Genomic DNA, 27,808 nt, shown 5'->3' with positions numbered 1-27,808 from the left:
ACAGTCAATGTCTGTCTCTCTCTCTCACACACTCTCTCTCTCTCTCACAGTCAATGTCTGTCTCTCTCTCTCACACACTCTCTTCTCTCTCACAGTCAATGTCTGTCTCACTCTCTCACACACTCTCTCTCTCTCTCAATGTCTGTCTCACTCTCTCACACACTCTCTCTCTCTCTCAATGTCTGTCTCACTCTCTCACACACACTCTCTCTCTCTCACAGTCAATGTCTGTCTCACTCTCTCACACACTCTGTCTCACTCTGTCACACACACTCACACACTGTCTCTCACACACTCTCTCTCTCTCTCACAGTCAATGTCTTTCTCACTCTCACACACTCTATGTCTCACTCTCTCACACACACTCACACACTGTCTCTCACACACTCTGTCTCACTCTGTCACACACACACACACACACTCTCTCTCTCTCTCACACACTCTGTCTCACAGTCAATGTCTTTCTCTCTCTCACTCTCACACACTGTCTCTCACACAGTCAATGTCTTTCTCTCTCTCACTCTCACACACTGTCTCTCACACACTCTGTCTCACACTGTATCACATTCACTCTCTGTGTCACACAGTCACTCACACACTCTCTTGGTCTCATACACTCAGTCTCACAGAGAGTCTGTGTCTCACACACACTCTCTCGCACACACTGTATCTATGTGAAACACTGTCTCACACTGTGTCTCACATACGCACTTGCACACACTCTCATTCTCACACACACACTCTCACACACACACTCGCACCTAGACTCACTCTCTCTCTCTCACACACACACTCGCACATTCATTCTCTCTCTCACACACAGTCACTCTCACATACACTCAAACATACACACTCAGAGGAAGACCTTGCTAGCGCCCGTTTCATTTGTGTCAGAAACGGGCCTTTTTTACTAGTAGATATATAAGATATACAAAATAGACCATTTTGTATTAAAGCTTAGCTAAATACAAAAATAACTTGCTGATAAAAGAACTACAAACTAGATTGTCACTAACTAAACACTCTGATTCTTACTGGTATACGAGGTAATCTGATTTGTAACACTGAACTAAAGTTCTGAGGTAATACAATTGTTAGCAGCGTAATTTCCTGACCATGGACATGACTCTAACCAGCCTAAGCTTAGGTAAACACCAATCACTAACTTCTGGTTAAAAGAAGTAAAGCACTGTTTATCTCACCAGGCTGTCTCTCGGATGAGGTTGCACAGGTTCCTTCTCAGACTCGAGCTGTCTCTCCCAGCGAGTCTTAGTCTCAGAAATAGGGCAGGGTCTCCACAGCAAGCAGGTCTCCGTCACTCCATGCTGGTACAGCTGAATCAAACAGTACTTTCTCCAGATAAGCAGTTCACAAAGGTGTGGACCACATTAGGTCTCACTCGTCCTTTTGCCAGCTCCAACTTCTTCCATGGATTCCGACCAACTAACTTCTCCTTCTTTCCGCTTTCTTAGCCCCTTTTCCTCAGGTGACCAGTGTGGACCAATTCACACATCCATTCTCAGGGCTTCTTCCCCTCCCTCACCCCACAGGCAGCCACAACTGAGTGTGTCCGATAAAGAACAAGACATCTGTACAATGAATTGGGTAGAAACAATCATAGCTCTCAGAGTGCAGTGTAATACAGTCCACTGCTGTCTCTTGCAATCCTTTTGACCAGCTGTCCTGCAAGATGCAAGAAGTGTTTGTTTAGCACCTACATAGCAGAAAGGGAAGAGGTGGCTGAGAGGTATGAGCTTATCTTGAACTTGTGGTGCAAGAATCTGTTGGCTCCAAGGGACCAGAGGCTGCCTGCTTCAACAAAGGAGAGAGAGAATGGGGGGAAGTGAGGGAGCATATCACACACAGCAAGCAGCTCCTGGAGGGTAGAGAATGGAGAGTATATGCTAAGCTACCAGCTAACACCCAGTCTAAAACTTTTGCAAAGGAAAGGTACAAAGCCCACACACCAGTTATCTTTCAAGAATTGGCAAAAAAAAAGTCCCCCCCCCCCCCCCAAAAAAAAAAAAAAAAATACAGGTGTACAAAAGCATACAGTGGCAAAAACAAGATTTACTATAACTGAAATCTAAAATGCTTTGAAATACCACCCCATAATCTAAAGAAAAACTGTTTTAAAGAGGCGCCAATAAAGGCAAGCTTACAAATGAGAATAGTAGCTGGGGACGTTTATCGTTTTCACCCATAAATGAAATGAGGACGCCCATCTCAGGGATGCCCATCACGTTCTTACGTGGGTGTCCCTGGGAGAGTATTTAAGCGCCCTTCTCTGTATTTTCGATTCTTTGCATCGCATTGGTACAATGGCACCAAAGCAACCGCCCACCCACAAGGGTAATTTCAGCGACCCTGAAATTGAACTGCTGGTTAAGGAAATCTGGAGGAGGCACACGCATCTCTTTGCTCCCACGGGCCAGAGGCTGGCTGCTACAACGAAGCAGAGAGAATGGGAGGCAGTAAGGGACCGGCTCAACGCGGTCTTCCACTGTGGCAGGGATGTGGAAGACTGCAAACGGAAGTGGCGCCGGCTGAGGCATGATGTCAGGAGGAAGGCGGGTGCCAACCCCCCAGCAGATGACACCACTAACTTGACCCCCATCGAATGCATCATTCATGGGCTTTTGCCCCAGGAGGGGATCCATGGCATTGGGTCCCTTGACACATCAGCACAGCCTGAGGGCTCAGGTAGGTTGACCATTAGGAAGCTGGGGTATCTGTTGTGCTGCACTATACTCTGTTTTACACAAGTGGGGGACAGTGTGGAGCTCCTCAGTAGGGAAAAGGGTGAGAGCACCATATGCAATACAAATCACTATTCATTACAGACCATGACACAGGAAGTAGCTGGGGAGGGGGGAGGTATTCCAGCAATGTGTGTGTAGGTTACCACTGTTTCACAGCTTTGGGGGCCTTCCCCACTTCTTCCTCTTTTTTCCCCATCACCAAACTCTGCATATCTCCTTCCCACACCTCTGTGCTGTAGCCACTTTGTCCTCTGCACTCCTTCCACAGTTCTATGTCTACTCACCTGTCTGTGTGGCTCTCTTGCACATCAGTCTCTGTAGTACACTGCGCTCCTCGTCACAATGACATCTGTGGCTTGCCTGCCAATCCCATTCCTCACCATCTCTTTGCTGGGTCTTTGCATGTAGGTCTATGTATATGAATGCTGAAAAAACAAAAGTGGGTTATTTTGATCAACACACTTCCTCCCCTTTTGCTATGCAGGTGATGACAGCCAGTCAGCCAGCCCTAGTGGCCACCAGCCCCAGCACACAGAGCAGCAAACCAGTGGGCCTGTACAAGAAACCACACAGGACCATGGGGTGGAACCACAGGACCCAGTAGCAGCACCGGCTCTCCCTCCACCACCCACAGCCTTTGCCGATGGTGGCACTGAAGAAAAAGATGATGCAGAAGGGGGGGGGGGCATTTCCTCAGCAGAGGCCATCTAGCCAGAGGAGGCAGCTGCTGCGCCTCGCCAAGCAATTGCTGGGCCAGAATGTGCACATGGAAGACTACTGGCGCCAGAAATTGGAGCTGCAACAGGAAGCGCTCCAGGTGCAATGGGAAGCGGTACAGGCCCAACGTGAATTGGCTCAGCAGTTCCAACGGCTGGAGCACAGCATAGAGGGCCTACGCCGTGACCTGAAAGCACCTAGTACAGCCCTGATTGCAGCAACAACAACTGGCGTCTACTTCCACCACTGCACAGCAACCACCCGCTAAGAAGAGGTGCTTGAGATCCTCAGCCTCCCCATTCACTGGTCCAGCAGCCATCACATCAGCTCCCCTTCTAGGTCCTGTGCCCAGGTTGCAGGGCAAGCCACAGACCGCAAGGTGGCCAGACTTCCACAGGGCAGCCAAGGCAGCAGAGGAGGAGAGCGGATGCTCATCAGAGGACTCTCAACAGAGTTCCCCTGCAGCACCAGCTGCGAAGGAATATGGTGGGAGGGGTAGGAGGGGACAGGGGAGGGGACATGGGGGTGAGGGTTGGAGGGAAGGGAATATGCACAGAGCGGGTGATGTTGGTGGGAGGGGTGGTGGTGGTGTGTAAATACTATGTTATAGAAATAAATGCCAACTTACTCTCACACAAAACTTGTCTCGATCAGTCTTTTGCCTGGCTCTGACCCCCAGTTGGTAAGCACTCTGCTCTGTGGCGGGAGGTGGAGGGGGCTCCTCATCCTGTTCTTCTGGGGCCTGCTGCTGTGGTGGCTGTGGCTGTTCTGGGAGGGCCTGTCCTCTGCGCGTTGCCAAATTATGTAGCATGCAACAGGCCAGGAATATCTTTGCCACCTTTTTGGGGCTGTACAGGAGCTCTCCTCCAGAACGGTCCAGACATCAGAACCTGTTCTTAAGTTGTCCGAAGGTGCGCTCGATGCCACGGGTGGTCCGATGTCTACTGTTGTAGTTCTCCTCTGACCCTGTTTGTGGGTGCACTATGGAGGTCATGAGCCAACTCCGCTGTGGGTAGCCTCTGTCACCTTTGGGGAGAAGCATGATGAGAAAGATGAGTGTGTATTGTTTGGAGCGGGTACCTTGTGGAGGTGGGGAGGGGGGGATAGTGGGTTGTGGAGGGAGACAGTGCTAAGGGTTGCCCGGTGGAGGAGGTATAGTTTGGGCAGATCCATGCTGCACTTACCTAGGAGCCATCCACCGGTGATCTCCCCTCGCTCAAACCTGCGGAAGATTCCTGAGTGCTGCAATATATAGGCCTCATGGGTGGAACCTGGGTATCAGGCACACAAGTCTAGAATCTCCCCCTGGGCGTCACACAGGTTGCATATTGAGTGACTGGAATGCTTTCCTGTTCCTATAAGTGGCCTCACGTACCCGGGGGGGGGGGGGGGGGGGGGGTCTGAGTGTGACGTGTGCAGTCAATGGCGCCTGTGACCGAGGGGGAAGCAAGCTACGGCATAGAAGTCAGCCATATTGTTCTGCAGGGCCTGGGGGTGGTGGGGAAGGTGATGTACTCAGAGGTGTGGGTAAGGAAGGCATCAAGGAACTGGGTGAGACAGTTAGAAATGGAAGCCTGGGTGAGACCCGTGTTCACAGATAGGACAAACTGGAAACTCCCAGTGGCCAGAAAAGATAGAGAAACAGTGATCTTTAGGTACACAGGGATGGGGTTGTTCCTACGGGTCCTGGGCTACAGGTTGGAGATGGTCACAAAGGTGCTGAATGGCAGCCCTATCAATGCGGTACCTAGTGAGACACTGCAGGTCAGTGAGGTATAGGAAACTGCTACGGGGCCTGAAAACTCTGGCGCATGAGTAGCTCCTGCGGTGCCTTCCCTCTTCCTCCAACGTGTAAGCCACCTGTGTATTTAGTGCCTCCATTTCCCCACACTGCAGGTGCAATGCAGTGCCTCCAGTGCTCACCTCTCCCTACCAACTTGGTGAAACACAGCAGCAACAAACAGAAGCTGACACTCACTCTCCCACCACCGACAAACAATACAGTCACACACAGCAGAGCCACACTGCAAGCACTCTCTGACCCACTACAAACTCTCCTGCCACACCCTCTAGCCACTCACTCTCCAAGCAGCAAACGACAGTCTTCACAAACATGCTGCAGCAGTATACAGGACAAAGAGACAAACAGAGACTACAAACAGGTAAGGGAATGAAATATTAACTTGGGGACAGTGAATGGAGAAGAATAGGGAGAGGGGATGGGGGAGATAGAGGACGGAGTAGTGGTGTCTGGGTTTGGGGGCTAGAAGGGGTAGGGAAAGCTGAAATGATAAAACACAAGTGAGGCAGGTGAGGATGAAAACGTTACGACTACAGCACACTGACAAAGGTAACGGGTACTGAACAAACTCTCAGCTTTCTCTCCAAACAACGCTCTCGCCACTCTCCAACTGCACAGAATCGCTAATGGGTCTAAATACGACTTCCCCCTTACCCTGTTCGCTTTTATTTCAGGTCTAACTAAGGACGCCCATGTCCCCACCCATTTGAAACCATTTTGCTAGCCATTATACGCTGGGGGCGCCCATCTCGCAATGCCGTCCATAACACATCCCTGACACACCCCCTGTGGGGACGATCATAGATGGGCGTCCTTGCGCTGAAGACGTCCTTATGGCCCTGTTTCGATTATTGGATTTGGGCGACCTTCTTTCACGGGGATGCCCATGTGCCTTTTGTGTTGCTTTTTGGATGCCCTTCTCTTTTGAAAATGAGCCTGAAAGTTATTCAAAATTGTTATATCGCATGATCATTGTAAGAAATTGCATCCAAATGGCACATGACGTTTAATGTGAGCAAGTCAAAGTGATGCATGTGGGAAAGGAACCTGAACTATACTTGATGCAAGGTTTCACATTAGGAGTCACTGACCAGGAAAAGGATCTAGGTGTGATCGTTGATGATACTTTGAAACCTTCTGCTCAGTGTGCAGTGGAGGCTAAGAAAACAAATAGAATGTTAGGTGGTATTAGGAAAGGAATGGAAAACAAAAATGAGGATGTTATTATAACTTTATATCACTCCATGGTGCGACCACACCTTGAATACTGTGTGCAATTCTAGTCACTGCATCTCAAAAAAGATATAGTACAGAGAAGGGCACTGACAATGATAAAGAGGATGGGATGACTTCCCTATGAGGAAAGGCTAAAGCGGCTAGGGCTCTTCAGCTTGGAGAAGAGACAACTGAAGGGAGATATGATAGAGGTCTATAAAATAATGATTGGAGTAGAATGGTTAGTCGTGAATTGCTTGTTTGCTCTTTCCAAAAATACTAGGGCTAGGGGACACGCAATGAAGCTACAAAGTAGTAAATTTAAAACAAATCGGAGAAAATATTTCTTCGTCAACATATAATTAAACTCTGGAATTCATTGCCAGAGAATGTGGTAAAAGCAGTTAGCTTTGCAGGAATTAAAAAAGGTTTGGGTAACTTCCTAAATGAAAAGTCCACAAGCTATTATTAAGATGGACTTGGGGAAAATCCACAGCTTAATTCTAGGCTAAGCAGCATAAAATCTATTTTACTGTTTTGGGATCTTGCCAGGTACTTGTAACCTGGATTGTCTGCTGTTGGAAACAGAATACTGGGCTTGATGGACCTTCGGTCTGACCCAGTATAGCAACAATTATCTACTATAATAAAACTCACCCTCAACGTTCTGAAGACAATGTTCTGAAGTCACTCAGTCACTCACTCAAGGGTTCATGGATTCATGGTGGTGAAGCCACAACACTGACCATGTCTCTCTGCCCCGCCCTTGCATGCTGGACCAATCAGAAAAAACACTCTCAACATTCTGAAACACAAAGGACTATCACAACACCGTTCCCAGGCAACACTAGGCAACGTAAGACGACCAATCAGAGGAAACTATGTGACAATAAGGGAGGAGCATTCCCCAGCAGAATGGCTCATTATCTGTGCAGCATGGAGAGCACAGAACCACCGCTGGAACGAGAGAAGAAAATTCCTGCTGTGGGTATGTGCAAAAATAGACCGGGGGAGGGGGGGAGACATTTTTAAATGCCTAATGCCAGTACTGAAGAGTGACAGAGGGCCTATAGCACAGACTATATTTGGGATCACTTGACATGGAGTCAGAGGAGCCAGAAAACAACGTGCCCGTCACCATCTGGGACGTGGGCGAACAGGACAAGCTGCGGCCCAGCTGGAAGGATTACCCGCGACCCAGCCAGCAGCAAAAAGCGACCAAGGAAGGGGGAGGAGTACTCCTTCCCTGCCTAGGAATCGCTGGAGACTGGCTGCCAAACTAACGAATCAACCGCACACCGACGCACCACCTCCATCATTCGAAAGGCATCCACTCTTCTTCAACAGAAATGCAAACTAATAATACAAAACAAACAAAGAATACATGGTTACTCAGGCGGCTGCAGGTAACTCCCCACCCCCTTCCTCTTCCCAACCATCCCCAGCCTCAGGCAAGCTGTCTCCCACCTCGGGGATTCCCCGAGCACCCGGAAAAAGACGGCGCTGATTCCTGCAGCACATAAATGTTCCAGCATTCCCCTGCAGCCGGCCTGAAATGGACCAAACATACTGGATCACCCCCCCCCCCCCCCCCCGACGGCCCGAGACCGTGCTCTTCTCCCTTCCGCCAACTTAAAACAACCATCCCCGTCCTCAGGCAAGCCGTCACCTACCTCCAGGATGCCCAGAACCCCAGCCTAATAGAAAAAGATGGCGCTGCTTCCAACAGCACATTTCTCTTCCAGCATTCCCCTACAGCAGCCCTGAAAAGGCCAAACAATACCGACAGACAAAGAACGTGCTCCTCTACCTTCCGCCCATCTAAAACAACACTGCTGCCTCAGCACAACACAAAAAAAAACATGGAAAAAAAAACCAACACTCAACAAAGGCTGACCCCCCTACAACCACATTTACATTTCACCAACAGAAAGACCCCCCTCCACAAACCTCCTTGACAGACAAAACCACACACACACAATACAACAGAAACACACCCTCAAAGCCACACACCAATCCAACCCACTTTGCCAGCACAGCACATCCCCAAACCCCCAAGCAAAAAACAAAACAAAACCAAAAAAGTCACACCAACAACCTGCACACACACCGCACCCTCACACACACACACACACAAAATAATTCTGTGACACATACACACACACACAAAAAAAACCACATGCTAGCGCCCGTTTCATTGGTTTCGGAAACGGGCCTTTTTTTACTAGTGTTCTTATATTCCACTACCTTTTCTGGAAAGAAATATTTTCATATTTTCTTATATTACTCCTGAGTCTGCTTCCTAAGGTGGCCATATTTTGTACATTCCTTGATGGTCTTTAACTGTCACCATCTTGTAGTTCAATCTTGCATTTCGTCCAAAGTATATAGATATTTAGATCTGTAAATTTATCCCTATATGAAGGCCAATTGACCATTTTATTAGCTACCTTCTGAACAGTACTACTACTACTACTTATCATTTCTATAGCGCTACTAGACGTACGCAACTCTGTACACTTGAACATGAAGAGACAGTCCCTGCTCGACAGAGCTTACAATCTAATTAGGACAGACAAACAGGACAAACAAGAGATAAGGGAATATTAAAGTAAGGATGATAAAATAAGGGTTCTGAACAAGTGAATAAGGGTTAGGAGTTAAAAGCAGCATCAAAAAGTTGGGCTTTTAGCTTAGATTTGAAGACAGCCAGAGATGGACCTTGACGTACCGGCTCAGGAAATCTATTCCAGGCATATGGTGCAGCCATATGCCTGGAGATAAAAGGAACGGAGTCTGTAGTTAGCAGTGGAGGAGAAGAGTGCAAATAAGAGAGATTTACCCAGTGAATGGAGTTCCCGGGGAGGAATGTAGTGAGAGATGAGAGTGGAGAGGTACTGAGGAGCTGCAGCGTGAATGCACTTATAGGTCACTAAGAGGAGTTTAAACTGTATGTGGAAACGGATAGGAAGCCAGTGAAGTGACTTGAGGAGAGGGCTAATATGAGCATAACGACCCTGGTGGAATATTAATCGTGCAGCAGAATTTTGAACAGATTGAAGAGGAGAGAGATGGCTAAGTGGGAGACCTGTGAGAAGCAAGTTGCAATAGTCTAAGCGAGAGGTGATAAGAGTGTGGATGAGGGTTCTGGTAGTGTGCTCAGAAAGGAAAGGGCAAATTTTGCTGATATTATAGAGAAAGAAATGACAGGTTTTAGCAGTCTGCTGAATATATGCAGAGGAGAGGGAGGAGTCGAAGATGACCCCAAGGTTACGAGCTGATGAGACAGGAAGGATGAGAGTGTTATTCACAGAAATAGAGAATGGGGGAGGAGGAGAGGGTGGTTTAGGGGGAAAGATGAGAAGCTCAGTCTTGGTCATGTTTAGTTTCAGATGGTGCTGAGACAGGCAGGCTGATACTTTGGCCTGGATTTTGGCTGAGATTTCTGGTGTGGAGAGGTAGATCTGGGAGTCATCAGCGTAAAGATGATACTGAAAACCATGGGATGAGATCAGAGTACCAAGGGAAGAAGTATAGATGGAGAAAAGAAGAGGTCCCAGGACAGATCCCTGAGGTACACCAACTGACAATGGGATAGAAGTAGAGGAGGAACCACTAGAGTATACACTAAAGATATGCTGGGAGAGATAAGAAGAAAACCAGAAAAGAACAGAGCCCTGAAATCCAAGTGAGGACAGCGTATCAAGGAGTAGGCTGTGATCAACAGTGTCAAAAGCAGCAGATAGATTGAGAAGGATGAGGATAGAATAGAGACCTTTGGATCTGGCCAGGAACAGATCATTGGAGACTTTAGCAAGCGCTGTTTCAGTTGAATGAAGGGGGCGAAAGCCAGATTGAAGTGGATCAAGAATAGCTTGAGATGAAAGAAAGTCAAGGCAACGGCGGTGAACAGCACGTTCAAGTATCTTGGATAGGAAAGGGAGGAGGGAGATGGGGCGATAGTTGGAAGGACAGGTAGGGTTCAATGAAGGTTTTTTAAGGAGTGGTGTGACTACGGCATGTTTGAAGGCATCAGGAACAGTCGCAGTGGACAGTGAAAGATTGAGGATATGACAGATAAAAGGGATGACAATAGGAGAGATAGTATTAAGTAGATGGGTGGGAATAGGATCAGAGGAACAGGTAGGTAGTTTTGAGGAGGAAAGAAGATGTGTAGTTTCCTCTTCAGTGATTTCAGAAAAGGAAGAAAAGGAGGCAGGGGTTGGAGGGTTGAGAGAATGGACTAAGGGAAGGAGAGTTGGAGGTGACCTGGTTAAGAATTCAAGTTTAATCTTGTGAACCTTATCGTGAAAGTACTCAGAGTCTGGGGGGAAAGTGAAGGGAGAGTTGGAGGTGAAGGCACTTTGAGGAGAGAGCTCAGTGTGGTAAAGAACAGGCTCTATTTGGTTTATAATCTGTCCCCATATGAAGGTGAGTGAACATTTTAGTAACTTTCCCTCTGGACATGCTCTTTTTGGTTTAAATTCTTTTGAATGTTGTTGTCTTTAGAATTGCACAAAGTGCTCCAAATGAGATCTCACCAGAGATTTATATAGAGACACTAACATCTCTTTTTTTCCTGCTGGTCATTCCTCTCTGATTGTACCCAGTCATTCTTCTGGCTTTTGGTCTTGCCTTATCTATCTGCCAGGATACCATAAGATCATCAGATATGTTTGTTTCCAAGTCTTACTCACCTTTCATGCACAGAATTTCACCCCTATATTGTAGCATTCCCTTAAGATTTTGCAGCCAAAGTACACGATCCTACATTTTTTAACGTGAAATAGCTGCCAACCTCTAGACCATTCCCTAAGCCTCACTAGATTCCTTCTCATGTTTTCTATACCTATTAGGGTGTTTAACTTGTTGTAGATTTTGGCATCAATCTGTTACGATTGTGGTCGTGACCCCTCTCAAACTTACCTTATTTCTGGTGGTCAGCTTCTTAGCTGGCTTCTGTCTGTCCTTCCTGACTTAGCTCTGTCTCTGTATGCTGGCTGCTTCCAGCGTGGCTCTCATTTCTTCACTATACTGCACCTGTGTGTGTTTGAGCCTCTCTGTTCTTCAGTATGCTTTCTGCCTGAGTCCTGTAGCTGTGACATCATCAGTCAGGCCCTTGATAAAGAAGTGGTGTTCTTCCTTTCAGGGCCTTTGCAAACGCCAAAGGTCCAGGTTAGTGTTGGTGCAGTTAGCACTTCTGCCTTGTGTTGCTTGCCTTGAATCCTATCCTGATTCCAGTCCTGTTGGCTCCCTTTCCCTCCTGTCTGAGAACCCTGTATTCCTGGTGCAGTTAGCACTTCTGCCTTGCTCTTGTCTGGGTGCCTGGTGGCACTTCTGAATCCTGTCTGCTTTTGGATTCCTTTCCCTCCTGTTTGAGTACCCTGAACCCCTGTCTGCCTAGCTTTTGTATAGGTGTCTGTGGGCACTTCTGAACCCTCTCTGCCCTGCTTTTGTCTAGGTGCCTGTGGGCACTTCTGAATTAGATTGTAAGCTCTTTGAGCAGGGACTGTCTTTCTTCTATGTTTGTGCAGCGCTGCATACGCCTTGTAGCGCTATAGAAATGCTAAATAGTAGTAGTAGTAGTAATCCTGATTCCTGGTGTTCCAGCCTGCTAGTTCCAGTACCGGTTTCCCTCCAAGTCCTGCCGGCTGCCTGCACCTAGGGGCTCAACCCCTGTGGAACAGCGGCTAAGTGTAGGTGAAGCCTGGTTCTAGTCCCGTGTGTTCCCGTTCAGTGCGTACCAGTCCAGTGTGTTCCAGTTCAGTGCGTACCAGTCCGGTGCGTTCTAGCCCAGTGTTGGTTGGTGGGTTTTGCCTGCTGCTGCCTCTCCTCGTCAGCAGCCCAAGGGCTCACGATTACTCCAGAGTCCGTGCCTGCATGTTTTGAACCTGAGAACCTGACACAATCTGGTTCCGGCCAGCTGTTGCACCGCCGCCAAAATAGATCGCCGGCGACGTTCAATTATGCCCCTCCACGGTGCTTATTTCATCGTTTATTGATTATAATTTTTCCTATACTGTCTCTATTTGCAAAGCAAGCCAGAACAGTTTACAGTATATAATATAAAACAAAATACTATCTAAAAGAATTCAAAAAAATTATGGGAAAGAATATGTACACATTATTGTAAACATATAATGTGTACAGCATTGCGTATGTTAGTAGAAATGATTAGCAGTAGTAGCAAATGTGTGAAAGGTGACATCACTGGGAGCCAAATGCTAACTGAAAGAAGTAGGTTTGTAAAGCAGTACAAAAGAGAGTGTAGGATCTTTCTAATCGAATAGGTTGAGGCAGTGAATTCCACAAAGCTGGAGAAAAAGAATTAAAAGCTGAAGCATGTGTGGCTTCCCAATGAGCGCTAGAAGGGGTGGTAAGACCTCTATTATCAGTACGAGCTGGTATATAAGGAATAGTCAAAGTTGCCAAATAAGAAGGAGCAGCAGTATGAAGAGACTTATGCATGAGATTGAGAACCTTGAATTTAATTCTATATTGTATAGGAAGGTAATGTAAGCGCTGAAGAAGAGGCGTGGCCCTATCATATTTAGAAGCTCAGCAAATGATGTGAGCTATAGTATCCTGAGCTATCTGTAATCACTTTAGATTTGCTTCAGTAATGCCAGCAAAAACAATGTTACAATTATTATATTGTGCACATATGCATGCAATAAGGAAGTGTTCCTCAAATCCAGGCCTTGAGTACCCCTTGCCAGTCAGGTTTTCAGGATATCCACAATGAATATGCTTAAACTTGATTTGCACACACTGCCTCTATTATATGCAAATTTCTTTCATGCATATTCATTGTGGATGTCCTAAAAACCTGACTGGCAAGGGGGTATTCCAGGACCGAACTTGGTAAACACTGTGATTAGGAACACAGAGATTCTAGGCCACTGTTCATATGTTTAAATGGTTTAAATGTCCATAAACCAGCATTCAGTCATCCATATTGCATGGATGTCGAAATCCTGATTTTTCAAAGCTAGGATATGGACTTCTGAAATGGTTGGTATGTTCTGGGCAGGAGTAAGGCGGGCTCAAAATGTAGATGTTAATTCCCCTTTTCAGGAGGGGAATGGATGTGTGTCTAAAAAGATGGATGTCTAGATTTAGACTTAACGCGAGTTGTCTAGGTATCAAAAAAGTGTTTTGAATGAGCAGTGCTCCTCTGGAAGAATTGGGGAGGTCACCCCTTAATCCCTCAGTAGTTGATGTTACCCCCGAAAGTTAAACTGCAAGTGATATTGGGCTCTTTGACAGCTTCAGGAAAAATGGATGTCCATGTTTCTAAAATGACTTATTATAGACATTTATGTTCCTGCACGTGAATGTCTGTTGCCATTTCATAACATGAACTTTTATGTGTTCCCACATAGACGTCCATTTACCTTATTGCCCTATTAGTATTTAGACATCTATTTTTCTGAAATGGATGTCCATACCGCATGTAACCAACACATGAACGTCCATTTCTCCATGTATTTCAGAACAGACTCTGTCAGCAGATTCTGTTGTAAATACTACTGCAACTTAGATGTCCTAATTTAGATGTCTAATTTTCAATCTGAATGTCCTTTTTAAAATGCCACTCCCCATCTAGTGCTCTCCCCCGATCCAACTCTCTGGTGACCTAATTCAAAAACTTGATTAGATATACCTCTAGTTAAACCATGCTGCCTTGCAACCTCTAATTCACTGAATTCCAAAAACTACATTATTCTCTATCTTAGCAACATATTACATACAGAAAAGGGCTCTTTTACATATCTATTCAGCTGCACAATTTTATAAATATATCTAAAGAAGAAGGCATATACTTATAGAATCCTTTCAGGGGTGCTGTGGCAGAGCTGGGGTGAAATTGCAATATATGCATGTATTTATAAAGTACTAGTAAAAAAGGCCCATTTCTTAACACAATGAAATGGGCGCTAGCATTGTAATGAGTTCCTGCCATTAATGTTTCCACAGTTGTATTCTGAATATAATTGTTGTTTACATGTGTAAGATTTCTTTATATACAATATTTTTTGTGTAAACTGTGTTACAATGTGGTAAAAGTTTTCCTTGTTCAGGCCCTTCAATCAGTTTAACAGTCACATCAGAAGAGCTCCTTACTCGTGAGAATGCAACATACAGTTGCCCATGTGAGAGACTGAGACTGACAATGTGTTTTACAGACAGTGTAAGAGAGAGATGCACAGAGTGATTGTGTGTGTGATGTGTGTGAGTGACAAAGTGATTAAATGTTTGTCTTCTCTTCCATTCTGTGCACTTGCCTCCACTGATGTTCGTACCTCCCTGTATATGATTGTTTGTTAGAGATTCAATCAACTCCACTTCCCTCCTCCAAGTTCCGTTCTGCCTGATTGGTTCTTCGTTCCTGTGACATCGCATTTGTTTGCTTGGCAACTATGCAGCATTCCGTTTCCTTGACGTGAGGGCGGGGACAGTGAGAGCCAATAAAACGATGAACTACAGACTTACGAACCCTACAGTGCCACAGAGTCAGCTTCAGAATGTTGGAGGTGCTTTTTATTATATAGGATGTGTGTACATGCATTTATTTATTTGTGGTATTTGATGTACCACCATTCTCAGTTCAGCTTCACGGGGCTTACAATCCAAGTTATTTATTTATTGCATTTGTATCTCGTACTTTCCTACTAAAAGCAAGCTCAATGTGGCTTAGATAGTAATAGGTAACACAGAATTTTGTTATGTAAAGTAGGAAATTAAGTATAACATAGTAATAGGATGGATGGGTAGATAGAGACGGGAGATAGAGTCTGGGTCAATGTCGTTTTCTCTTCGGTATATGTAAGATAGATGGGTTCATAAGATTAATCTGGGTCCTTTGGGTAGGCTTGCTTGAATAAATGGGTTTTTAGTGCTTTCCTGAGTGGTAGGTGGTCATGGATTGCTCGGATAGGTCTAGGGGAGCGTTCCAAAGTTGGCTGCCCAGGAAGGAGAAATTGGATCCATAATAAGTTTTGTACTTGAGACCTTTACAGCTGGGGTAGTGCAGGTTGAGGTACTTTCGCGAGGATACAGACATGTTTCTTGCTGGGAGGTCAATCAGATTTATCATATAGTCCGGAGATTCTCCGTGTATTATCTTGTGGATTAAAGTCTGGGCTTTGAAGTTGATACGTTCTTTGATTGGGAGCCAATGTAGTCTTGCGTGGAGAGGAGTTGCACTCTCAAAACGTGATTTGCCAAAGATACGTTCTTTGATTGGGAGCCAATGTAGTCTTGCATGGAGAGGAGTTGCACTCTCAAAACGTGATTTGCCAAAGATACGTTCTTTGATTGGGAGCCAATGTAGTCTTGCATGGAGAGGAGTTGCACTCTCAAAACGTGGTTTGGCAAAGATGAGTCCCGCTGTTGTATTCTGGGCAGTCTGAAGTTTTTTCAGGATGTGGGCTTTGCAGCCTAAGAAAATACTGTTGAAGTAATCAGCATGGGTAAGTACCGTGGATTGCACTAAACTCTGGAATGTTTTCTGAGGTAGATATGGTTTTACGCGTTTCAATATCCACATCATTGTAAACATTTTCTTTGTGGTGGATGTGGCGTGATTTTCGAGGGAGAGGTGGCTGGCTAGTGTCACTCCAAGGATTTTCGGGTTTTCAGAAATGGGGATTGTAGTGCCGGAGGTGGTGAGATTAGATGGGGGGATTGCGGAGTGCTGAGATGAAAGGATTAGGCATTGTGTTTTTTCTTTGTTCAGTTTCATCCTAAAGGCGTTGGCCCAGGAGGTTAAGATGTTCATGTCCATGGATATTCTATCAGAGATTTCTGTTAGGCTTGATTTAAAGTTATCTCACCAGGTACCCTATAAAATAAGAACAAAGATAATCAACACTGATAATATGTAGAAGCAAGAGACCCAACAGGAGATGGGTATGAGTAGCACAACAAATCTTACTCCTAGAGACAAATGTCATGGTAGTCCTGAGACCATAAACAGAAAACACAAGGTAAAACACAGGATGGGGAAAATAGAATGTAAAGACTAATGCTAACAGGCCCAATCATGGAAATGATTCCCAAAGAAAAGGGGCAAGACAGTGAACAGCTGTAGAATGAGAAGTGTCCAAGCAGATCATATAAAAAGATGGCACATCAAGCAAATGGGCAGAATATAAGCCAAGTGAATAACTAACTGGGTACATATGGGACCAGCATTGAGAGATATGATGGTTGTACAGGATATAAGGTTTTATAAGCCAGCAGAATGATTTTATGTTAAAGCCTACTACTAACTGAGTGCCAATGCTGAGCAAAGAGAAGGGGCGTAATATGATCTGATCTTTTACCCCATAAATCAGTTTAACAGGCACATTTTGTACGAGCTGCAACCAGTGGATGGAATATTGAGGATAGCCTACAAGAAGAGAATTTACAGTAATCCAAACAATTTAGAATGAATGCATGGAGGAATGTATTCAACCCTTTCTCATCCTGAATTGACTTTAGAGATGTGATTCTTTTGCGATCATAGAAACATTTCTGTCATTCATAATATTTGAGGTTTGGAAGCAAGAAAGCTGTTGAAGAAAACTCCCAGGGACAGTATCTTTAACCAAGATAGAAGTTGAATCTATTAAGGGGTGAAAAGGAAGCGGGAAGTGAAAATCAGTGATCCAGAGTGCTTCAGATTTTAGGTGATGAAGGACCAATTTGTGTTGGGCTATCCAAGAAGAAATTTGTGAGACTGTTATTTAATCTATTTCAACATGCAAAAACATTTGGATATACTAGTCATTTTGGGAGCCTTTCATTGTAGGAGTCTATTTTATGCAGGCACACATAAATGCCCATGTTGCCTCCATAATATAGTCCCTTTTTTAGACTTGTTTCATACATGCCCTTGAAATAAAATTGGCCTCCTATATATCAAAGTGTAAAACAGCATTTCTGTTTTTCTAGGTCAGAGATGCGTGAGCAAGGAAGGCATGGACGGGAACTCCAAGAGCATTTCTGCTTTTTAGTGCTGTCTAACAGTGCAGTTTTGGATATATATCGTTATGGCATGTCAACTGATGGAGCTGCTATGAAGGCATTAGGAAATCCTCTCATGGGAATTTACTTACACAGACATGTTGATGTTGCCTTGAAATTTGCTCACCAGAAAGCAATGATTGCAGGCAAAATCATGATTTTCAAGGTAGGTTCTGTACTGTGAACTATGGAATGGATTAAAAAAATTGTATATTTGATGTACCATATGTGCTACTTAAAAATAATATGCCTTTTTACAGTACTTAATTGATACATTATTGCCAGGTTAAATACCTTGCTACCATATTTATGGTTATGTTAATACAATTTTTCATCTAGCAGTGGTAGAAAGTATATACTTACATTCAAGTTTAATCTGCGTTTTAATATACGGCATCAGTGTTTGGCTTTAATATTAGTAGTAGTAGAACAGATGAACCTCACTTTTCAAATTTATAGCAATTGTCTGAAGTAAAATAGCAATGGCATATGACAGTGCCTCACAATCCTTTTGTGGTTGTGACACCATGATTATGGCCAAATAAATTGTGTGACCCCCTGGCGGTGCAGAATAATGATACTTAGCATGTGACTTCAAACTTAGTTGACCCCATTTGGGTCCCAACCCACAGTTTGAGAAGCTCTGGAATATGATATCTGCATCATTTGTCATTAAAGAATACTTTCGGAGCTTCAGGTTTGCACAGGAGGCTTCCTGCATGCTGCCAGACCACTTTGCCTGGATTTGGAAGATGATGTCTGCTTGAATGGCTGTTGTTTTATAGCTTTGTGTGTGTGTGTGTGTGCTTTTTAGCATTCATCTTTAATCAACTTCTTTAAATATTTTTTTCTTGATGTAAACATTTTGTCTCTCTTTTTCTTTGCTGTTTCCACTTCATGAGATTATGGTCTTCAGTTTTGCTGATCTTCGCCTGACATTAGTGGTTTGTTTGCATATTATTACTACTCTCAAGGGCACAGAGGCCCTCCTATTTCCTGCCCTTCTGAATTGGCCCAGTCCTCCCACTCCCATCTGAGGTAGCAGAGGACTCGGAAGACTCAGCCAGCTCCCCAGCAGGTGTTGAAGTACTTCCAGGTCAAGTACTTCAGATGGCAGGAATTCAGTGGCTCAAAAGGAGCTTTTATTGATGTTGAGATCCCATGACATGAAGGTTTGACAGGGGGCTTTGACAAAAGCAAACCTCTCATGAAGCGAACAACTAAAGGCTTTTCAGAGATAGGCTTACCTTCTACACGCAGATAAGCACTAATTGTGAACCCTTACAGAGTTGGTCTTGAGACCAGACTCTGACAAGTGTAGAAGGTATTCAAGCATGATCTGTGTAGGACACGAAAGGGGATCTACGGTCTTGCTGTCACACCAGACAGCAAACCTCCCCCATTTAAAAGAGTAGCACCTCTTAGTCAGTGCCGTGGAAAATGGTAGAGGCTATTATTAAAAACAAAATTACAGAGCACCTCCAAGGACATGGATTACTGAGACCAAGTCAGCACGGCTTTTGTGTGGGGAAATCTTGCCTGACCAATTTACTTCAATTCTTTGAAGGAGTAAACAAATATGTGGACAAAGAGGAGCCGGTTGATATTGTGTATCTGGATTTTCAAAAGGCGTTTGACAATGTACCTCATGAAAGGCTACAGAGGAAATTGGAGGGCCATGGGATAGGAGGAAATGTCCTATTGTGGATTAAAAACTGGTTGAAGGATAGGAAACAGAGAGTGGGGTTAAATGGGGAGTATTCACAATGGAGAAGGGTAGCTAGTGGGGTTCCTCAGGGGTCTGTGCTAGGACTGCTGCTTTTTAATATATTTATAAATGATTTAGAGATGGGAGTAACTAGCGAGGTAATTAAATTGCTGATGACACAAAGTTATTCAACATCGTTAACTTGCGATAGGATTTTGAAAAATTACAGAAGGACCTTACGAGACTGGGAGACTGGGCGGCTAAACGGCAGATGACGTTTAATGTGAGCAAGGGCAAGGTGATGCATGTGGGAAAAAAGAACCCGAATTATGGCAAGCTTCCACGTTAGGAGTTACGGACCAAGAAAGGGATCTGGGTGTTGTCGTCGATAATAAACTGAAACCTTCTGCTCAGTGTGCTGCTGCGGCTAGGAAAGCGAATAAAATGTTGGGTATTATTAGGAAAGGTATGGAAAACAGGTGTAAGGATGTTATAATGCTGTTGTATCGCTCCATGGTGCGACCGCACCTTGAGTATTGTGTTCAATTCTGGTCGCCGCATCTCAAGAAAGATATAGTAGAATTGGAAAAGGGGCAGCGAAGGGCGACTAAAATGATATCGGGGATGGGACGACTTCCCTATGAAGAAAGACTAAGGAGGCTAGGGCTTTTCAGCTTGGAGAACAGACGGCTGAGGGGAGACATGATAGAGACATATAAAATGAGTGGAGTGGAACAGGTGGATGTGAAGCGTCTGTTAACGCTTTCCAAAAATACTAGGACTAGGGGGCATGCGATGAAACTACAGTGTAGTAAATTTAAAACAAATCAAAGAAAATGTTTCTTAACCCAACGCATAATTAAACTCTGGAATTCGTTGCTGGAGAACATGCTGAAGGTGGTTAGCTTGGCAGAGTTTAAAAAGGGTTAGACGATTTCCTAAAGGACAAGTCCATAAACCACTACTAAATGGACTTGGGAAAATCCACAATTCCAGGAATAACATGTATAGAATGTTTGTATGTTTGGGAAGCTTGCCAGGTGCCCTTGGCCTGGATTGGCCCCTGTCGTGGACAGGATGCTGGGCTCGATGGACCCTTGGTCTTTTCCCAGTGTGGCATTACTTATGTACTTATATATGTACTTATTTACTCACAACCTGTGTATCTGTGCTTGATTAGTGCTTTAAAAACAAATCGATATTCTCTTTGTTGTTCACAACATGGGGCCACATTTCAGCTAGTCAGCGTCTTCAGGAGAACATACTTTCAAACAAAACTTTTCGAAGTTTTAATTGTGGTCTTTCCGGAGGGGCGAAACCACATCAAGCTCCTCCCTGCTACCAGAACACAGCTCTGAAGAGGGGGTGATGGTATCCGAGGATCTCAAGGTCATAAAACAGTGCGACAAAGCGGTGGCCACAGACAGAAGGATGCTAGGCTGCATAGAAAGGGGTATAACAAGCAGAAGAAAGGCGGTGTTAATGCCCCTGTACAAGTCATTAGTGAGGCCCCACTTGAAGTATTGTGTTCAGTTGTGGAGGCCGTATCTTGCTAAGGACATAAAAAGACTAGAAGCGGTTCTGAGAAAAGCAACAAAAATGATATGGGGTTTAAATCACAAAACCTATGAAGAGAGACTTAAGGACCTGAACATGTATACCCTGGAGGAAAGGAGAGACAGGGGAGATATGATACAGAAATTAAAATATTTGAAAGGTATTCTATAAACAAACCTTTTCCAGAGACAGGAAGGTGTTAAAACTAGAGGGTATGAAATGAGGTTACAGGGGGGTTGTCTCAGGAATAATGTCAGAAAGTACTTTTTCGTGGAGATGGTGGTGGAAACCTGAATGCCTTCCCGTGGGAGGTAGTGGAGATGAAAACGATAATGGAATTCAAGAATGCGTGGGATAAACACAAAAAAATCCTATAAAGAAGGCAGGAGGTCAACAATTAAGAAGCAAAGCCAGTGCTGGGCAGACTTCTATAGCCTGTGCCCTGATCATGGCTGGACAGATTGAGCTTCAGTAGCTGGAGAACAATGCCAGTGCTGGGCAAACTTCTACAGTCCATGGGCGTAGCCACGGGCGGGCCTGGACGGGCCCAGGCTCACCCACTTTCCCTCCAGGCCCGCCCAGACAACATGCTCATACTGAAGGGAGGGGCGGTCCTCATCAGTTCCTTCCACTGTCAAACGAGATGACCCTCTTCTCCAGCACCCAGCCTTAAAAAAAAAAAACCACAAAATTGGCGAAGCGCCTCGTGTTGGCTCTGCACTGTTGTACAGCAAAAATTGCCATCGTCGCGTCGTCGGCCTTTCTTTCACTGTGTCCCGCGAGGACACAGTGAAAGGCCGACGACGCGACGAGGCAATTTTTGCTATACAACAGTGCAGAGCCAACGCAAGGCGCTTCGCTGATTTTTTTTTTTTAAGGCTGGGTGCTGGAAAAAAGGTTACATGTAGCTGCCCAAGATGCGGAGCAATTAGGAAAAGAAAGAACGAGTTTGGAAAAACAAGTCGGGGAGCTTCAAGCAAAGTGTTCAGATCTGGAAGAAGAGAAATATGAGGCTGTGGCAAGAGTGCGAGACAGCATGCAACTGGTGGAAGAAGCAAACTTACAAAAAGATCAAGTGAGATAATGTCATTTATTCATAAAGGCTGAATACTGAGGGGCCTTTTTAGTAAGTTTAGTCCTCACTTTGGTATTAATACAGAATTAACATGCTTTACAGTCTGTATGTTAACACTGATTCAGTCCAGTTTTTATATTTTAATAATACTGACTTCCTTGTTGAAATTTAAATAATTTGATTAATATTAAAAAATATAGTGCATATCAGCTTTAAACATTGGCACAGCTTGGTTTAATGCAGAAATCTATGTTAACTTTTCACCTTCATGATTATATTAACTGTACCTCCCTGTTTGAGTATTGGCACACTAATATGCATGCCAATACTAAGCCCGTCCTTCTTTCTTTCTTTCTTTCTTTCTTTCTTTCTTTCCTTCTGCTGTCCCTCCCCCCAGCAGTTTTCATAAGGGATTGCCAGGCAGCCCATGTATTGACAGGTCACCCCCCCTCCACACACACACACCATGCAGACATCCCAAGGTTTAAAAAGACTTGGAGCCCTGATTTCTCTTCTTTTTTTCACCAGAGCTTCAAGGGGAATTCCAGATCCTCTCTTTTAACTCCTTTTAAACTGCTTGTAACTCCTAACCTTTATTCACTTGTTCAGAACCCTTATTTTATAATCCTCACTTTAATATTCCCTTATCTCTTGTTTGTCCTGTTTGTCTGTTCTAATTAGATTATAGTCTCTTGTCCAGCAAGGACTGTCTCTTCATGTTCAAGTGTACAGCGCTGTGTATGTCTAGTAGCGCTATAGAAATAAGTAGTAGTAGTAGAAAAGGGTAGTCTGACAGTCGAAGGAGCTGGTAGGCAGGTGGGGACTATTTGGTGATTGGTATTTGCTAGGTTTTTTTTTTTCAAATTTACATCTGCTGTCTTTATATTTTGCACAGTACTAGGGGACATTTTCTGTTTTATGGCGTTGCATTGTATGCAGAGTCTGGCATCTTGGGGGTTCAATTTAATTTTTGTCTAAATAGAAAGTTTATGATTACTTATTCTATAGTGGATTAGGGTGTATTTGTGTTTGTGAAAAAGACATGGCTTTCAGTTGGCATTGACTGTGCAAGGATCGAGGATCTGTACTATTCTGTCTGGTTTCGTTTTACAATAGGTGAATTGATGTTCTAGTGCTCACTGTAGTGTTTGAAATGCTTTCCTTTTCCTTGTGTGACTTGTAGAAATGACTGCTTATGGTATGCTAGAATTGTGCTATAGGTCCTGAGTGTGTTGTATTCTTGGTATGCCTGGTACTGGATTTTGGAGGGGGGTGTTAAAAAAATGACCAGCCCCAGGTGTCAACTACCTTAGGTACGCCACTGTTTTGATTGTTGTCGCTGCCTATTCTCTCACGGCTGATGCCAAACTATGGGGGAGGGGGAAGGGCAGGGTTGATGCCAGGCTACAGTTCCAGGCTGGAGATTTTGGGACAGTCCTGCATTTCTGACCATCCCATTGATATGGGACTTGCAGCACTGATTTCCATGGGCAGAATCAGGCACTGTAAATCCCACACTGATTTGGGTTATGAAGTTTAAATCAGGACTGCACAAAATCTCAACCCTGGAACTGGGTAATTTGCCATCTCTGTGATTTCTAATTTTTTATGTTTTATTCTGCATTTTATAAGGGGTGGTCTGTTCTGCATGTGACCGACGTAAAAGATTGTGTGTGCATGTAGTTCGTGTGGGGATCTATATGAGTCTGACTTCTCTGGCTTTTTAAATGGGAATGTCAATTTCAGAATTTACCTGTTTTATGAATACAGCTTAATCAAGCATTTGCTACAAAGCAAAGTTTGAAAGATATGTGCCATTGATATGTTTGCCTTATAGCAGTCATATTTGGTCGTTTAAGATATGGGATAAAATCACTATATTTAAAAATGTCAGTGTTCCATGAACCAGGTATGTGGTTTGTGTTAATGCAGGAGAACTGTTGCACAGACTGTTTACTTAGAAATCCATCATCAACTGCATTCTAAGGCATTATTAAGGAGTATTCCAAGAAACACTACTCACACCTAGTGTCCACCCATATCAGCTCTGGGCCCACCCAAAATGTCAGGTCTGGCTACGCCACTGCTACAGTCTACACCCTGAAAATGAGAAGGACAAATCATGATCAAGTATACACAGTGGTGTGCTGGTAAATGTTTAACAACAGGCTTTCTCCTCGGTCCACCTCTGCGCCCCCCCCCCCCCCCAAATTGCAGAGCTGGCTATAGCCAGGGAGAGAGCCGGGGGGGGGGGGGGAATTATAGGTGTTGCCATCTAATCACTGCTAAGCTACTTTGGATTCATGCCTTCTTCATGTAACATTTATCCAGTCAGTATTGGGGTAATTGAAATCACTCATTGTTATACTGTTGCCCAATTTGCCAGCTTTCCTAATTTCTGTAAACATTTCTTCATCTGTCCATTTTGTCCTTGCAGACAGTAGTACAATCCTACCAGTATAGTCCTTCCCTTCACACATGGAATTCTTATCCATAAGGATTCCATGCCATTGTTTCATATAAAATATAGTGCAACCCACCCCCCCTTTCCAATTTGTTCCACTCTGTCATTGTGATATAAGTTGTACCCTAATAACACAGGGTCCCATTGATTGTCCTCCCACAAGGTCTCTGAGATGCCTATTTTATCTACCTATTCCTCCTTGGTATCTAACTACATTGGAATTTTGGACTGAAAAAAACATATTCTGGATATTCCTTCCATTATGGATGGGAGGAGAAGGAGGGATGAGTGGCTGGGATATTGGTCTCTCGGACATCCTCCCTCGAAATTCTTTTTCACTATTTGTCTGGTAAGCCTTTATATCTGTGAGAAAGCTAATTTTGAGTTATTTCCTGGAATATAGGCGGCATTATGTCACCTATAAAACCTAGTAAAATTCTACAAACACTCAATCAGGAAAAAGGTTTCCCATAGCAATGTTACAAGAGACACATCTTAATGCCATAGAACATGCTAAACTAAAAATGTGGTGGGTAGGGGAATATATTGCAACATCAGCAATAAATAGGAAAGCGGGATGTGTGATTCTTTTTCGTTGAAACACATGAAGCTTACGGGAGGAAGGGAGATAAATTTTGGCACTTGTGACCATTGACCAACACCGTTATCCCTTATATTACTTGTATGCTCCCATGTTTATAATAAACGATTACTTGCAAAACTTATTCGCTCAACCTCAAATTTGGGGAGCATTCTCATTATTATGGGAAGTGAATTTAACTCTGTCCATGATCCCATAAAAGATAAATCTCACCTTTCACTGGGGGACAAGTTTCACCCTCTAAAGGATATACCGCTGAAGATGGCAGCTCTTGATCTTTTGGAAGTCTAGAGAACTTTACATCCACAGGATTGAGACTATACTTGTTTATCTAGGGCACATGGGACTCAAGCTCAGATTGATTATTTACTGATCTCCAGAGATTTGTTTTCATACATACAGTAATTTTTTGTTACATTTGTACCCCGCGCTTTCCCACTCATGGCAGGCTCTATGTGGCGGGCAATGGAGGGTTAAGTGACTTGCCCAGAGTCACAAGGAGCTGCCTGTGCCGGGAATCGAGCTCAGTTCCTCAGTTCCCCAGGACCAAAGTCCACCACCCTAACCACTAGGCCACTCCTCCACTGCGGAGATAGGCCTTTATGCAATTTCGGACCACGTGATGTTATGGTTTGATTTGGAATATCATCTTATTTCGTATAGCTCTTATTCTTGGTGATTTCCTTTAGAATTATATCACAGCATCATATTTCAGGATTATATTATTAAAAATTGGGAATAATATAAGGCATTTAATGCCCATTATAAAAAGAAACCAGCTATATTTTGGGAGGCAGCCAAAATAATGCTTCATGATGATATTATTGCATATATGGTTTATAAACGAAAGTTCAGAGAGAGAGAAATTCTTAAACTAGAAACACTAGTAAACAACAGCATAGGCTTTATGGCACAGTCCCATCACAGGCTAATAAGGCAACTTTTCTAGCACTAGGGTGACTTTAAATGCATATTTACTTTACTATAGTGCATATTGACTTTACTATGGTGCTTATGTGGATGCTTGTTGGGCTTCTATTTTTCAAGAATTTATGAATTTGTAGCAGCCAATCAATCCAGCAACCCATTAAGGGAGCCTTGTGCTCCTGGAAAAACAAAAACCAAGTCACTTGACATCGCAGCCATAAGCGCATCTTGCATGAAATCTTGTTCCTGCCTTGACTTTATTCTACCTCTAGTGTTGTGCCCTGTTGGGGGAGGTGCGCGTCAATATATTTTGATCCAATACCTAATTTTGCCTCTTACTTCTCTCCCGTTACCACCCACCATTATGAGAGGAATTTGGTCATTTAGTTTGTGCCTTATTTTGGTATACAGCTATTCATTTTTCAGTGGTTGCTTTACTTTTTCTGTTTCGCCGCACTCAGTGGCATTATAAGGATTACCTAACCCAGTAATACTTAGTATTTGGAAAGAATCCTTCAGGAAACCATTTGCTTCTCATAGGTACATTACCTCTCTTCTTCCCCCTACCAAAAATTTCACTAAGATCATCAGGGCTATATTAACATCTGGTTGTTGAATTGTAGGACCCTCAGATCAAAGGCTATTTTAATTTATGATCTCATAGTACAGTCTATAAACCTTGGAGCTGGGACCCATTCTCACCTCTTTCAATAACTCTCTCAGTGCCGATATTGGGTAAACATAGGCCGCAGCTTGTTTTATTTGTTGATGAACTTGAACACACAGACCTCCCCCGCCTCCGAGCTACAAGTGTCCAGATTTGATGTCATCCAGGACCCCCCCCCCATCCGCCACTCGCCATCTCAGCAAAACGGCAATCTTGCCATCCTGTCGCCACCATCCAGGCCCCGCTCCGTGTGGACTTCCACACCGGTCTCCCGGGTCACCCAACCCGCCATCCATACTCTGGCTCAGCCCCCCCATGAGCCATATCTCTTGTAGCTTGGGGTTTGTTGTGTTCTTCTTTTTGCTGCTGCGACAACTCCTGCCAATCCTGCAATGAACAATAACAACATCTTTTGCAAAACAAATCCCCACTGCTCCTCCCCACGCTCTGAAGGGCGGGAGGGTGGGAAACCGCCTCCGAGGATCGCCACTCCTAGTCTCCGTCTGCCCTTTGCTTTTTCTCCTCGCCTTGCCCTGCCCCTTCCCTCTTTCGTCAGCCAATCAGCCGCTTTCCCCTTCCTTAGGCTGGCTGCCTCGTTTGAAGCTACCAATCCCAGTGCCCCATGCCTCCCTGCTTTTCCCCGTAGACGCTACCTCCCCCACCCCTCCTTACTCGCTCCTGTCGCACTCCCGAGCCAGCTCGAATGGGCCCAGCCCTCGTTTAACTGGGCCCGTCGAGACAAGCTCTCGGGCCTCCTATAAACCTTGGAGCTGGGACCCATTCTCACCCCACCCCTCCCCTTTCAATAACTCTCAGAGCCGATATTGGGTAAATATAGGCCGCAGCTTGCTTTATTCGTTGATGAACTTGAACACACAGACCTCCCCCCCCTCCGAGCTACAAGTGTCCAGACGATGTCATCCAGGACCCCCCCCCCCCAATCCGCCGCTCGCCATCTCAGCAAAACAGCAATCTCGCCATTTTGTCGCCACCATCCAGGCCCCACCATAACAGCAAGGGCCCCGCTCCGTGTGGACCTCCACACCGGTCTCCTGGGTCACCTGACCCACCATCCATGCTCTGACTCAGCCCCCCCATGAGCCATATCTCTTGTAGCTCGGGGTTTGTTGTGTTCTTCTTTTTGCTACAGGGGGAGGGCCTTTCACCTGCAAAGGCCCCTCCCCCCCCAAAAGAAGTTGCGGCCTATTCCCCCCTCACCCCTGATGTAGTTCCCAACATTCCTGTATATCCCACAAAAACTAGTCCAGCCCCACCTCGGACAATTGCACTCTGTCTCT

General features: G+C 44.7%; 1 protein-coding gene across 1 annotated transcript in view; it reads left to right on the top strand.

Annotated features, from left to right (window-relative positions):
- The window catches only part of TEX15 (testis expressed 15, meiosis and synapsis associated), a 330,552-nt gene that overhangs the window by 43,324 nt on the left and 259,420 nt on the right, over window positions 1-27,808 (top strand). Inside the window, 1 exon segment of the mRNA XM_030192116.1 lies at window positions 17,440-17,677. Within this exon segment, the coding sequence (XP_030047976.1) occupies window positions 17,440-17,677 (238 nt within the window).

This window comes from Microcaecilia unicolor, chromosome 2 (genome assembly GCF_901765095.1).
Source record: "Microcaecilia unicolor chromosome 2, aMicUni1.1, whole genome shotgun sequence".
Taxonomy (NCBI): Eukaryota; Metazoa; Chordata; class Amphibia; order Gymnophiona; family Siphonopidae; genus Microcaecilia; species Microcaecilia unicolor.
This window is presented reverse-complemented; position numbering and strand designations above follow the sequence as displayed.